Below are 12,753 nucleotides of genomic sequence, written 5' to 3' on the forward strand. Positions count from 1 at the left end.
AGGGATGATAAGCAGTTCAACAGGACAATCGACTTCCTTGAAGTGTACTTTGCCAGCTTGACCAAAAAGTTTCACATTGATTCAGATGATGTCGAGCATCTCTCTCAAGGCCTGCACCACTATGTTTCTGCCACTGGTGTTAGACTGCTGATGTAGCGAGATAACTTTGTAGATGAATATGTATTTTGTATTCTTATATATATCAATCAAGACAAGATATAAGTGTACGGTGCTACTTACTTTTCGTAATTATAATACTTTATTTTCATTTCAATTTTTTATGAAGTAAATAAGTTATAATCGGTGTAGTACTGTAAGCAAATAAAAATTTCAAGTAAAGATTATGCTCCTAATTTTTCTTTTTTAAATTTCCCATATCTTGAGGGTTATTTTCTCAAAATTTTTTTACTTAGTCGTCTCTTTGTTAATAACTATATAGGTAGCTAGCCTGCAAAATATCGCTTTCGTCTCTCGCTTTTGATCGACGTGCCATAAGAGTATAACATGGGAGTAACACAGACAAAAGCGCGCGAGCGGCCAGCATATTGCAATGGACACATCTTGGGACACTTGGTGAATTAATATTTTTCCACTGAATTGTAAAATTCTCATCTTTTTATGTAATTTATTATGTATATTATTACGATATTACAACAAAGAAACATTCAATTAATTCAGTAAATTGGTATAGGGCTTATAATAAAATTCTGAAGATAAAATGAAATGGTAATTGGTGCATTCTCAGAGCTAGGAGAGACAAACTATTCTCAGATATTATATTCAGTTCAATTTTTATTTTCGCTTGTTCTAGAATTTAAACATTTTCCTATTACAAAAGGTAGCCTGGAAAATCTAAATCAATATAATGGAAAATAATCCATTATTTTCAACAGTATAGTTATATAATTCTAGTTGGAAAATATTTTGAGAAAATCTATCTGCTGAGCAAAATCATGTAGGCTAGCCTGATACCAGTTGCAGGAATGTAGTGATCAAGATTTTCCTTGGAACGTTCATTAAAGGTGACCTCAAATTTCTTCGTGAGAGAAGAGAGGTAATTCCTAACAAAGTCACTTGTTAGCTTGTATTGCAGATCATCTCTTCTTTTATTTCCATAAAGCTCCTGAATCTTGCTGCACAACAGGAAGTTCTCTGGAGTGAGCTCCGACAGTTGTGTCATCATTCCTTCGGAGCAGTGCGCCTCAAACTGCTTCCTCAGTGGTTCGTAGAGTGGATTTTCAGAGACAAACTTGTGACAGGGGACCAAATCCTTGACCAAGGGCCAGTCTCCGGTACAGGCGTCACAGTGGCATTCGTGGGTAAAAATTTGCCAGAATTCGCGCCTCTCCTGGAGATTATGGTTAAAGTAGTTCAGGCCCATGAATTGGAAAATTTCCTCTCCTTCCTTGATGGGCCTAGCTGCATGAAGGACCAGAGTTTTCTGGTAGAAGCAGCAGTGGGTATTGGGTTCGCAGCTTCCATTAATGGTGGCAACCCTAGGATAAACGCCCATGCCAATATCGTACTGCCCAAAGAGGAACTGTCCGTCAATGTGCAAGCCTTTGGCGGTGAAATTATCTTTCATATTTCCGAGAACAATTCTCAGAATTTTGACCAAAAAGCAAAGCAGTTTGTCCTTAGAGTCGCCAGCGACTTCGAAGGCATCTAGCACCACTTCAATTGCTTTCATGTCAGAATTGCTGACGACATTTGGACTTAATTGAAATAGGTCCATATTAAAAATACTTTTGATTTGCTCTGGAGCACAAGCCAGCATCTTGTCATCTGCAGCAGCATTAATGCAGTTTTCCAGGCCAAGAACAGAGATTAGTTTGCAGACCAAATTGATGCTGCGGAAGGAGACAGGGACTGTGTTGTCATTATTCTTTATCATTGCCTCCAGGGTCTTCTGTTTGGGAAAGCATTCATTCTTGTGAAACTTTTCCCAAGCTGTGGAGGCGCATTCATCACTGCAGTAACAGGCCTGAAAAATGATCAAGATCGAATAACATCCAAAAGTTCAAATCTTCAATTATATTCATATGAAAAATTTCAGCCGATAAAATTAATTTTATTTAAAAATATATTTCAAATTCTAAAGAGACAAGTAATAAGAATATATTTTACTTTTAAATTGAATTAAGGTCTTTGAAAATACCTGCATGCCTGTTTGAAAAAACGTAACAAAAAATTTAATTTATTATAATGCATCAACTTTGCTTAGCTTTTACTCGAGGAAAAAGTTAAAAATTGACATTATTAAATATTAATTTAAAAGAAGAGGAAACGTTTCTGAGTTAACAATTAACACCATACCCAGGAACAATATGGGCAGGGTTGAAGATTAAGGCACATTTTGAAGCATTCACTGCAGTAAATCCAGCAGGCTTCACCCTCTTTGACCACACAAGTTGGCTCATAGAGCAATGGTTCTTCAACAAGGAGCACATCACCTGTATAATTACAAAATCCCAAATTACATCATATAGCAAGCAAAAAAATTATTTACCAAGTTTGATGTCTCTGTTGGCTTTAATAGTTTTTCCATCTGCAGAAACAGTGAGAGCAGCAGACAATTTAGGATCCTCAGGATTTGCGCCATAGCTTTGCTGTGGAGGCTCATTGTATTTCACTCTAATTGAAGGCAATTTAGGTGTGCGTTGGTCTTTCAGTTGGTCAACAATTTCTTTGATGGCCGCTTCTTCCACACTAGGTTTCGCTCCAAGTGCTTCAACCCACTTCACAGCAATCTGCAATTTCTCCTCAGCCTCAACTTCCATCCCTAAAGCTTTGTACGCTACAGCCATCCTTGTGTGCAGTTTGTGGGCCAAATTCTCAGGGTAGTTGTTCTCCAGGGCGATTTTAGCGTCGCTGATGCACTCTTCATAATAGCCCAGGGCGAGCAGGACGGCGCTCCTGTTGGCGTAGGCCAGGCCGCGCAGTTCGCTGCTGGCAGGTGCTCGGGCCAAACTCTTGGTGTACGCAGAGATTGCGTTCCAGTAGTCGCCGTTGCTGTAGAACTTGTTGCCAATTGTTCGAAGTTCTGCAGGGTCCAGCTGCACCAGGATGAACTGGCTCATTTCACGCTTGAGGACAATTTCGTCAAGCTCTTCAGAAACGTCTGCTGCGCCACCCCTGAATAAAAATGTGGTAATTTAATTATTTAAGCCATATTAATAATGGAAACCGATTATCTTAAACTTTTAATTTTATCTAATATTAATTTAATAACAAAAATCTCTTGTCATTAATTTTATTTCTATCACTGTACTTAGATATAAGGGATGTGAAGAACATTCTTTTCAGCCTACCAATTCATGGCTGTTTGTCGTTTTTCTTGCTTCTTCTTGATCAAAAATAAACTGTGACGTTTTAGCAGCAAAAATCGTAGAAATTGGCGAGTTAAATTTATGGCAACTTAGTCAGAAGAAACTGAAAAGAAATATTTAATATTTTAATACATATTTTGATGAGCGAAAAGCTATGAAATACACACACGCACAGGGATATCGACATTATCGACGCCATTCTGTCACAAACACTACAAACATAGTGAGAAAGAAAGAAGTTGGAGAAGGCGAGAGAGAAAATTATGAGGCGTAAGTGGTGATGCGTCAAAAAGTGGGGAATTTACCAAAAACTGTGCAATTCACATTGGGAGTGTATAAACCGAATTCCGCATGATATAATTTGCCGTCCAGCACCAACACTATTATATGTACTTGAAGAGTGAGTGGAATTTGTTATATCGACATAACCATAAATATTAGAGAGGGGTGATGGGTGATTTTAGTTTTTGTAATTTTGAACAGAATGGGACATGTATGTAATAGTAAAGTTAACATGATAAAACCTGTTCTTGCCTTCTTGGACTGCGTCCACAGCGCAGGTCGATGTCGATCGCGCTGGAGAAATCGGAAGGAAAGACAAACAGTTTGAATTTGTTATTTGAAATAGTTTTTGCGCTCCTTTTGGCTCGGTCCCCGCGATGGATCTAAAAGTTTCTTAAAAATAAAGAAAAAAGGAAAACAGCTAGGATTTAAAACAACATGCCGACATATGTAAGTACATCATAATTATTGCTAATGAGAAATGAGAATACAATTTTCAAGGAGTGCAATGCCAGCATACAATTTGAAAGAAATAATTATATACTATTATGGGCAGGTTCGGCAGTACTGACTTTTAATTTTTCTTTGTTACAACATGTCCTAAGGATGGACAGGAAATTTTATTTTTCACGCACAAATTACTGAACAGCAAATATTAAACTTATTTAATAACGATTGGAAAAAAATAAATAAAAACATCCACAATGAAATAAATTATCTGTCGGCGCCACTGACAAAAACCTGAAATTATACAATCTGTAAAAATTAAATAATTTAAGTTCCACTTTTTTTGTTATTAAAAAAAATTTATTTTGCTTCTTTTACGAACGAATCTAATTCAAACAGTTATCATTTCTAATGATATTGCATATTAATTTTTTTAATACGACCTCTGACAATGAGGATCAAGGACGCTAATTATTCTTGAATAAATCCAGACTAATTTTTTTCCCCGATCATAATGCATTATAAAATTAAAATGGAGAGGTATGTGGTTATGCTCCTACGTAAAGAAACTGGTACATAGTAATAAAAACATTCTTTGAGGTCTTATATGAACAAAAAAAGAAACATAGACTATGCATTATTTAAATCTCAGGTGGAAATTGCATTAATAGGAAGAGCGCGCCTGCACCCACCGAGTGACATAAGCGCGCTTAATTCTTTTATAATGGGCCGTCGCAAAGGTTAGGTGACACACGCCGAGAGAATCATCAAAATTGGCCTCCCAAGCATATGTGCGCTCCTTAATAAAATTCCACACAATAATACATTTTGCGCGCACCTTGGTGCAGGTGAGAAAAGTGTGAGGTCAAAATCACAATCAGGTGCCTCTATCTGACACCGTTTCATTTTATTACGATTGTTGTGCGCTCGGCAATTTTTTCAAGTGGATTCTCGTCTCGTCGGTTGAAAGGAGCCGAACCCTTTTGCGAGTGACGGAATCGCGACTAATCATGGTTGGATTCTAATTAATCGCGAATTACGTCAGTGGCCGCGCGCGAAATAAGTGTGAGAGAGGCGACCTTTGCGCATCCTTGCTCGCTGCCCATCCATCGTGCGCCATTGTTCGCCTCAGTTTCGAAATTGGTAACCGAGAGGCTTTTGTGCTCAAAAACACGACTAGTCCTTTCAGCGCATCCTATTTAGTACATTCTATGAGATGCTTCTTCTTTCACCTCCCTTGTTGCTGCAGATCGTGCAGGGTCAAATGCGATTAATTAATCTCTCAGCGATGATCTATGATGATGCATCGATAGACGGTTTAGCATTATTTGATGCGGTCAATCTTTTATCGAGTCCCTAAATTATGGACAACATTGCACAACATTTGGGCCAATAATGGTGATAGATGCTGTTTTGCTTTTCTCTTTAGTATAAAAAAAAATATGAATGCCTAATTATCGTCAATCGTCATTGTGAAATAGAAACATCAATAGCTAATGATTCTCTAAATGGAAGCATTTTTATAATCAAGGATATGTTAGATTTAGTTAGACCAAAGTTGGAACTTTTGATTTATTCTTAATTATCTTTTTTAAATGGTTAAAAAAAGGTTTTTTTTCTAATGAATCAACTGTGGCATTGCAATAAATTTTACAAATTTTGACATGAAATTAAAAAAATCCACAGACCATTTACCAAAAACTGCTCTAAATCTGGACCAGTTTCTTGTTTTATAATTTTGTCTTATTTTCTTTGTTAAAATTAATTCAATTTCAAAGAAACTAAAATTTTAATAGATAAATATTTTAATTTTCTGATTTGCAAATAATTATTTTTTGTGTGCTGAATTAAAAGTGGCGCAGTCAGTCTTTAGTCCCTTTAAGTGAATCATATTTGTAAAAGTGGATTGATTTAGCTATTTTTTTCTGCTAAGTTTTATATAAAAAAAGTATATAAAAAAAAAAAATAAAAAAAAAATAAGGCTGCTTGAAGATTAACTTTTCTCTCTCTTTCGTTCTTGAAAGAAAGACGGTGTGCCATGCGTATTAATATCAAATCTCCTTTATTCGACGGAAATGTTGCATCCATTTAAGGTAAATCATTTTATTGCTTCTTTGGTAATACACACTCTTGATAAAATCATTATTCAAGCGCGTTCACATAAACCGGCTGGAGAATTCTAATACAAAACCGCACAGGCAGTGTGAATCTTGAATGTACAAATATAGGACGTCTCATTCAATTAAAACAAATTCAATCTATAAATAACCTCGTCAGCCGTGAACACAAGAATATAATATGAACGTTAAGCAATTTAACAAATAATCTCAGCCAGTCTACTTGAAAATGCGGTTTATTCAACGGCAATAATAATATACAGAAGCTCGAGAACTACAATTAATTGATGCTTTTTGAGATAAGCGCTACTTCGTAATTTCTCTCCGACAGTCTTTGTAATTAAATTTTGCGCGCTGGAAAACTATAATGTCAGTTATTAGACCGCTTTGGGATTCGCTCCAAACCCTCGCACTTTTTGATTTACTGCGCAGAGAAAACAATTTCACTCGCACAGACAGCGTCAGTCAAAATCATATTGATCTTCTGCCCACTTATTGATTCGGTTGCATAACCAAAAAAGACCTATTTGTATGATAATGATACAGTCAGGGTTGCAGCAGTTGGTGCATTTGTTGAAATTATTTCGTTTGCATTATTAAGCTTGAACTTTGCTTCTCTCTCTCACTCTTCTGATTCAGATCTGTAATGACTGACTGCGCTTGAATGTCAAAGTGTGAGCAGCACGAGAAACAACATCATCGTGAGCTTGTTTTGTCGGTGCTCGCGGTGAACAATAAATTTGTTCAAATTTGAGGCAGTAAAATTTTATTATCATGTTTTTCAGCACCCGATAGATTTTTGTTGGCATTTACTTTTCGTCGGTCGTTTCGAAAGATCTTAAAAAAATTACTCATTTGGCAAAAGTGCACATTGAGTTGCAGTCATGGCGAAACTCGCTTGGTTTAATTTTTCGCAAGAGAAATCAGATTTTTATTTATAAATTCTTAATTTTAAAAAACTCAAAAAAGTTAGTACTATATTTATTCAATTACACGAGTAAGCTTAGAAGAGTAGAAAATTTTCCTATTTTAAAAAATGATTGATCTACTTTAATATAATTTTGTTACTTTTGTCAGATTTGGGCGTTATTGAAATTAAAATAAAAGAACCTTCGCCAGGAAATAATGAAATTGAAAGAATAATATGAAAAATGAAGTAAAGAAATTAAATTTTTATAATTATTCTTTTCTTCATTTATAGTAATTATGCCTTCAATAGAATATCAAATTACCGAATGCAAATTATAAATTATCTCATCAAATTACAGACTTTATAACGTTGATGGAGATTAAATTGCAAAAAATTGCAACCATAATTATTTCAGTTAAAGGTTCATGGCGGTTTTTAACTAGCTGTGTAATTTTCTCGCACACGCAGACACGGATCGTCTCGTTTCCTATTACTCTCGGTTATTCTTCGAACAATCCATAGCGCGAGCCAAGACAGTAATGAAGCATTTTTATTTTTATTATACCCCGATGAAAATAATTGAAAATCAATTTGCAAAAGAAGAATGCAAAGAGGCCGTTTAAAGTGGTCGAGGTGAAAGTACATCAAAGTAATTTCAAAATAAAAGACGCTTTTGAAATGGGAATAATTTTGTTCCCTCATTGTTGAGGGCAATTAACATGGCATGCACGTATTATACATGCAGAAGTGGAGATTTTTAACTCAATTGTACCTGAGTAGTTGAGTGAGGGATATACCTTTGGGGCAATTGCATAGTTTTTGTGTAATAGCGGTTTAACGCAATGCGACGGCGGTCATTGCAATTCTTTAAGGACCACTTCACCGGCGAGTGCTGCGAATACCAACCAACTTAAAACAAAATTCAAAAGCTCGTTAAAAGGCTCAAACTGTAATTTCATTCATATAAATATGCAGGTTGTTTTTTTAATGACGAAATTAATTTAAACCAAACTAAGATAATTTTCTCATTGTGTTTATTTTCTTTTTACGTTGGGATTATATTTAAATTCTTATTAATTTTTAATTAGAACCAACTGCCTGCTCAAAAATATAGCTGTTTGCATCTGGTTTGTATAATAATCACTTGACCTAGTCTTTTTTTTATTAAAATGTGAGCCTAAAAAGCCTCATAAATTTTAAATAAAGAGATTTTCGCCAGTCAACCTTTTTGCTGATCTTCAAGCTTCTAGAAACTTTTTCAACAACAAATGAGATAAAAATTGTGCCAATTTAACGTAAGGTCATTGCTAACACTGGTGGATATGGTGTAGCAAAAAATGTGCAATAATCTCATCCACATTTTTTTAATAGCATATTGGTTGAATATTCGCACGCAAACGCGTTTTTTCACCTTGGTCATGAGAGCAAAACACGGTTTGGTCATTAGAGCATTTGGAGGCCTGGAGGCGCTACTTGGTATAATTCACTCTCGCCAGCAGCTCATCTCCACTTTTAATGAGAGAGAAAGAAAATAAAATATCCACTCCGCGGGTGTTGCTTAACCCAAAGATAATCCTGTTTGATACGAGATAAAAAGCGAGTCGACCGCGGAGGTTAACTGCAATTCGCAGCCGCAAAATTTGTGCTGCATCAACGCGGGTGATGAGCTTTCGAAGATAACATAGCGCGTCAATTTTTGCACTTTTCTGGTCTGGCGATGGCGTCACGCTTTGCATTAATTTACGTTTGCCTCGCGTGCATGATTAGACGTACTACTTATGGCCTTTTAATTATAATGCGGCTAATGGTTAATTATTACCTTACAACTGGCAAATGCGGAAAAATGCGAATTGTGTTGTTCTCCGCGCAAAACTCATATTTCATCTTTTGCCGTCAGCAGGAGAGACATTGCGAAAATGTAATGATGCATTATGTGCGCGCGGCAAGGGAAACTAGGTTTTATCTCGTTTGAAATAATCCTCTTGTTGTAACTGAATTCTTTGATTATGCACACATTTATATGCGTTGATGCAATTTAATTGTAAAATATTCAGCAATTAATTTTAAAAATTGCTTATTTTTAAGCAAAGTTCAAGAGTATTCCTTATGTGATGGACCATCTCTGTGATTTAATAATCTTATTGACGAATGAGATGAAATTTAAAGTGGTCTGGACATTGCTAACATCAAGAGAGTGAAGTGAACATAACACATAATGCAAAAACCACATTTTAAAACATATGATGCTACAAAATTAACGCGAGTTAAAAAAGATTTTATATGAATATTGCTTTTAATATCAAAATTTAAACTTTCATTTAATATTCACTTAATAACTTTTCTGCTATCTAGTCGGCAAAAAAGTAATTAAACCCCATAAATCTTCACGAGACACACTTGACATAAATATAAAATTTTAAATGTGTAAACTGAAATCATTACTTTTGATCTCGAATTTTATGAATTACTATTTTATAACAAAGGGATTACTTTACATTTAGTTCATCTCAAAAATTAATTAATAACGGTGTCTCTTTATTCTTTTCCATTTGTATTTTTTCCTAGCCGCCAGATAAACTAATCCGTTTTGCCTTTTTCTTTGTAATAACTTACTCTTCTCTTTTCTCTTGATCTTTTCTGTTTATTCTTTGATTTTGAATTAACATAAGTTGCAGTTGTTACACTCCATCATTCATCTTTACCGTCCCCTGTGCGGTATAACTACATGTCAAACAAAAATTATAAACATTCCGCTTTCACGGCTTTCTTTGTGTGCGGCTCGCGTCTTTCAAAAAAGTGTGATTGTCAAGGTCTGTGAACTTTATTTTAGGTGTTATAAGACGCGTGCGTGTCGGCTCTGCACACACAGAAAGCGAAAGTGAAAATTAATTACACCAGGAATGTTGAGAAGAAGGAAACGACAAAAGTTTTCCTTCCTTCTTCTCGTTACCACACGACTTTTCATTGAAAATTTTATATTTTCAATGCGAGCCACTTTTCGGGCTTTACTTTGATTAGTTTGTTTTTCGTGTCGATTACTTTACGACTTCGCCAACACGGTTGCATAATAAAAGAGATGCATACGCTATGGATTTATAACGGCCAATCGGGCTGCCGTTGTGAGGCAACGCTTTTCAAAAAAATACCATATTCATCGTCGTGCATTTTCATCAACGCTATAAACATGATTGTGTGCGATGTGCATTAACATATAATTCACTTGCACAGAGCGAGATCTTCTCTCCAATTTGGGCCGTCCGTGTTTATTTAACCAACAGCATTTTCAATTTTCTCGCCTTTTCGGCGGCGCGTCTCCTTAGATATTTATGCTGTAATTCACGAACAGTATCACGATTTTAATTCCTTAATAGTCAAAAATTTAATGTACTCATGCTTTTTGTTGAAGCGCATCCGAGGTGAAATCTGGCGGGCGACCTTTTTATTGTGCCGGCGAGAATCGCAGCAATTACACTCCATCACCATCATCAGCATACACATTATGCGGTAAGTGGAAATCGCCAACTTATATACATTTATTTTTTGTTGTTCTGACATCGCACCTTGATGATGCACGAATTCCATTTTGGTGCTGCTAATTCGCCCGGGCGAAGAGATTAACGCGCCTTAAAAGTACACGGATATTTTATTGAAAATATTACATAATTTGCGGCGGGTTTCTTTTGTTTTCGTAAATTCCAATTCATTGTTGCAAAAGATCTCTTCTCGAGCTCCACTACATTGAATAACTCAAAAATTATATTTTCTCAAAGTAATTTTCTTAATTACGTTCATTTCAAGAAATTGTGTACAATTATTGCAAGTAGTGTCAAGAGTGCAAAAGAAACTAGTTGGTTTGCATGCAGATTAGAGAGAATTCTGAGTAGAAAAGAAAATGTTGAAGATCTAATTTGCAAATCTTCTTAATTAAAATCTGCGAGGTTCACCTGGAATAATTAGGTGGTCCACCTGCGCCGACGTGCACAAAATTATTGAACGTACACGCCAAGGTCGCGCCAGCCCAAAACTCGCTCAATAAACAATAAACCTCCAACTTCTTCTTCTTCTCAATTGGATAAGTCACGATCGAGCGACCTGTGCACTCTTCAAACCAAACATTCCGAACGGCGGACGATTTTTCAAAGCAGATAAGCGCACCGGTGAATTGCGAGTTATGCAAATACACATGTATGTAACGTGGCCTTTCTTGAGTCGCGCAATAGCTCGCATTGGAGCTTCATGTTCAAATTGCAGGCTGCCATCCTCGATTATCTCAACCGCGTTTTTACTTCTGTCCAAGGTGTCATATATTTTCTGCATGCAGTGACCCGAGACCGCAGACCGTTGTCCATTTCGCTATCAACACGCGTGAGATGCGATCATATTTCCACAATTTGCCTTCGGACGGGCGTGTTAATTGCAACGGTTTGTGCTGAGAATTGCAATGCAATTGTTTTCAATAATTGGTCGTTGCAATACATCTGAAAAACATTAGTAATTGTGATAATATCGAGTTACAAATCTACTGATCTTGGTAGGGAATAATAAATTTTTTAAATCTGATTATATTAATATGTGAGTAATTTGCAATTTCAACAGTAAAAAACATGCAATGAATATTTGGAATATTAAAAAACAAAATTGATGCATTTCAATCTGAAAAACAAACTAGGTTTTGTCTTTCGTGAAAGAAATCAACTTTTTATTTATTATTAAATATAAAAATCTAAAAAATTTAATGAAGTAATAAAGCTTATTATCAATAGAATCTGATCATTGGCTGCATTATTATTATTATAAATTTTACTAAATGTTTTTAAAATAAATATTTTTTTCCTTTAAAACAAATAATTCTTAAGCATAGCTATTTATGTTTAATAATTACATACTTAAAAACAAGCTATATACTTAGAAAAACTTGTTGACCTCTAAGAACGGTTTAGGGCGTGTTTTGGAATCAAGAAAACGTGCATAAAACCCAAACAGCCTCTCTGTATTCAATCTGCGCCGTTTCATAATCGCAATCAAATGATATGGTAGCTCATCCCGGCGCTCGGTGAGTTATGAATTTTTGAAAACGCGGCAAATTACATAGCGCGCCAGCCAGTTATTTCGCGTGCTGCTGCTGCATACGTATATTGGCCATTAATTATGACCTTAATGAGAGTCGTGCCGCTGGACCGCAAGAAAGCACGCCCACCTGAATGCGTTTCCCTCTGACCTGAATCCGACCCGAGGCGACCTACGCATTCCGTCACGGCGGTGCCCTCTGTCGGTCAGGTCGCGTGGTTTCGGTGCTCACCTTTCTTGGTGCTCGATGACTGAAGAGCTCTGCAGACAATTTCAACAAACAAGAAATAGCTCAAAGACGTAGATAGGCAACCTGGCGGACAGGATTGCTTTGCCGGTTGCATACTTTTTAGGAGACGAAATAAACTCGCCTCCAGAACTTACAAAATAATTATATTTTTCTTTAATTAAAAATGCAGTAGAATTAACTCCAAATCATCTAGAGGAATAAAAATTGATTTTTTTTAAGCGATGTATTTAGAAAATTTTATGAGAACGCAAATTCTATATAAATTTTGAACTTACTATTACCTATTACTTTTTATGTTTCTCTCACTTTCGGTCGTCAATCATGATAATTGATCTTCTCTCAATACTCCAG

The 12,753-nt window shown here is 35.9% G+C and overlaps 2 protein-coding genes across 5 annotated transcripts in view; one reads left to right on the forward strand and one right to left on the reverse strand.

Moving 5' to 3' along the window:
• Window positions 1-784: 784 nt before the first annotated feature.
• On the reverse strand, window positions 785-11,148 carry LOC132205625 (uncharacterized). 4 transcript variants are annotated; one of them, XM_059634848.1, is made up of 5 exons: window positions 11,030-11,148; window positions 3,312-3,432; window positions 2,510-3,135; window positions 2,317-2,453; window positions 785-1,984 (listed from the first exon to the last, which is right to left on the reverse strand). In XM_059634848.1, the coding sequence occupies exons 2-5, from the start codon at window positions 3,317-3,319 to the stop codon at window positions 935-937; spliced, it is 1,821 nt and encodes a 606-aa protein (XP_059490831.1). In that variant the 5' UTR covers window positions 3,320-3,432; window positions 11,030-11,148; the 3' UTR covers window positions 785-934. The 4 variants fall into 4 exon arrangements, with proteins under 4 accessions (XP_059490831.1, XP_059490821.1, XP_059490812.1 ...); XM_059634838.1 differs by lacking the exon at window positions 11,030-11,148 and adding an exon at window positions 3,635-3,770; XM_059634829.1 differs by lacking the exon at window positions 11,030-11,148 and adding an exon at window positions 3,497-3,540.
• The window catches only part of LOC132205687 (uncharacterized), a 50,680-nt gene continuing 41,959 nt past the window's right edge, over window positions 4,033-12,753 (forward strand). The window contains exons 1-2 of the mRNA XM_059634939.1: window positions 4,033-4,061; window positions 10,492-10,589. Of these exons, the coding sequence (XP_059490922.1) occupies window positions 4,050-4,061; window positions 10,492-10,589 (110 nt within the window). The 5' untranslated portion in view covers window positions 4,033-4,049. The remainder of the gene's footprint in view (window positions 4,062-10,491; window positions 10,590-12,753) is intronic.

The sequence above is a fragment of the Neocloeon triangulifer genome, unplaced genomic scaffold, assembly GCF_031216515.1.
Source record: "Neocloeon triangulifer isolate White Clay Creek 2 clone unplaced genomic scaffold, ASM3121651v1 ptg000001l, whole genome shotgun sequence".
In the NCBI taxonomy this organism is placed as follows: domain Eukaryota; kingdom Metazoa; phylum Arthropoda; class Insecta; order Ephemeroptera; family Baetidae; genus Neocloeon; species Neocloeon triangulifer.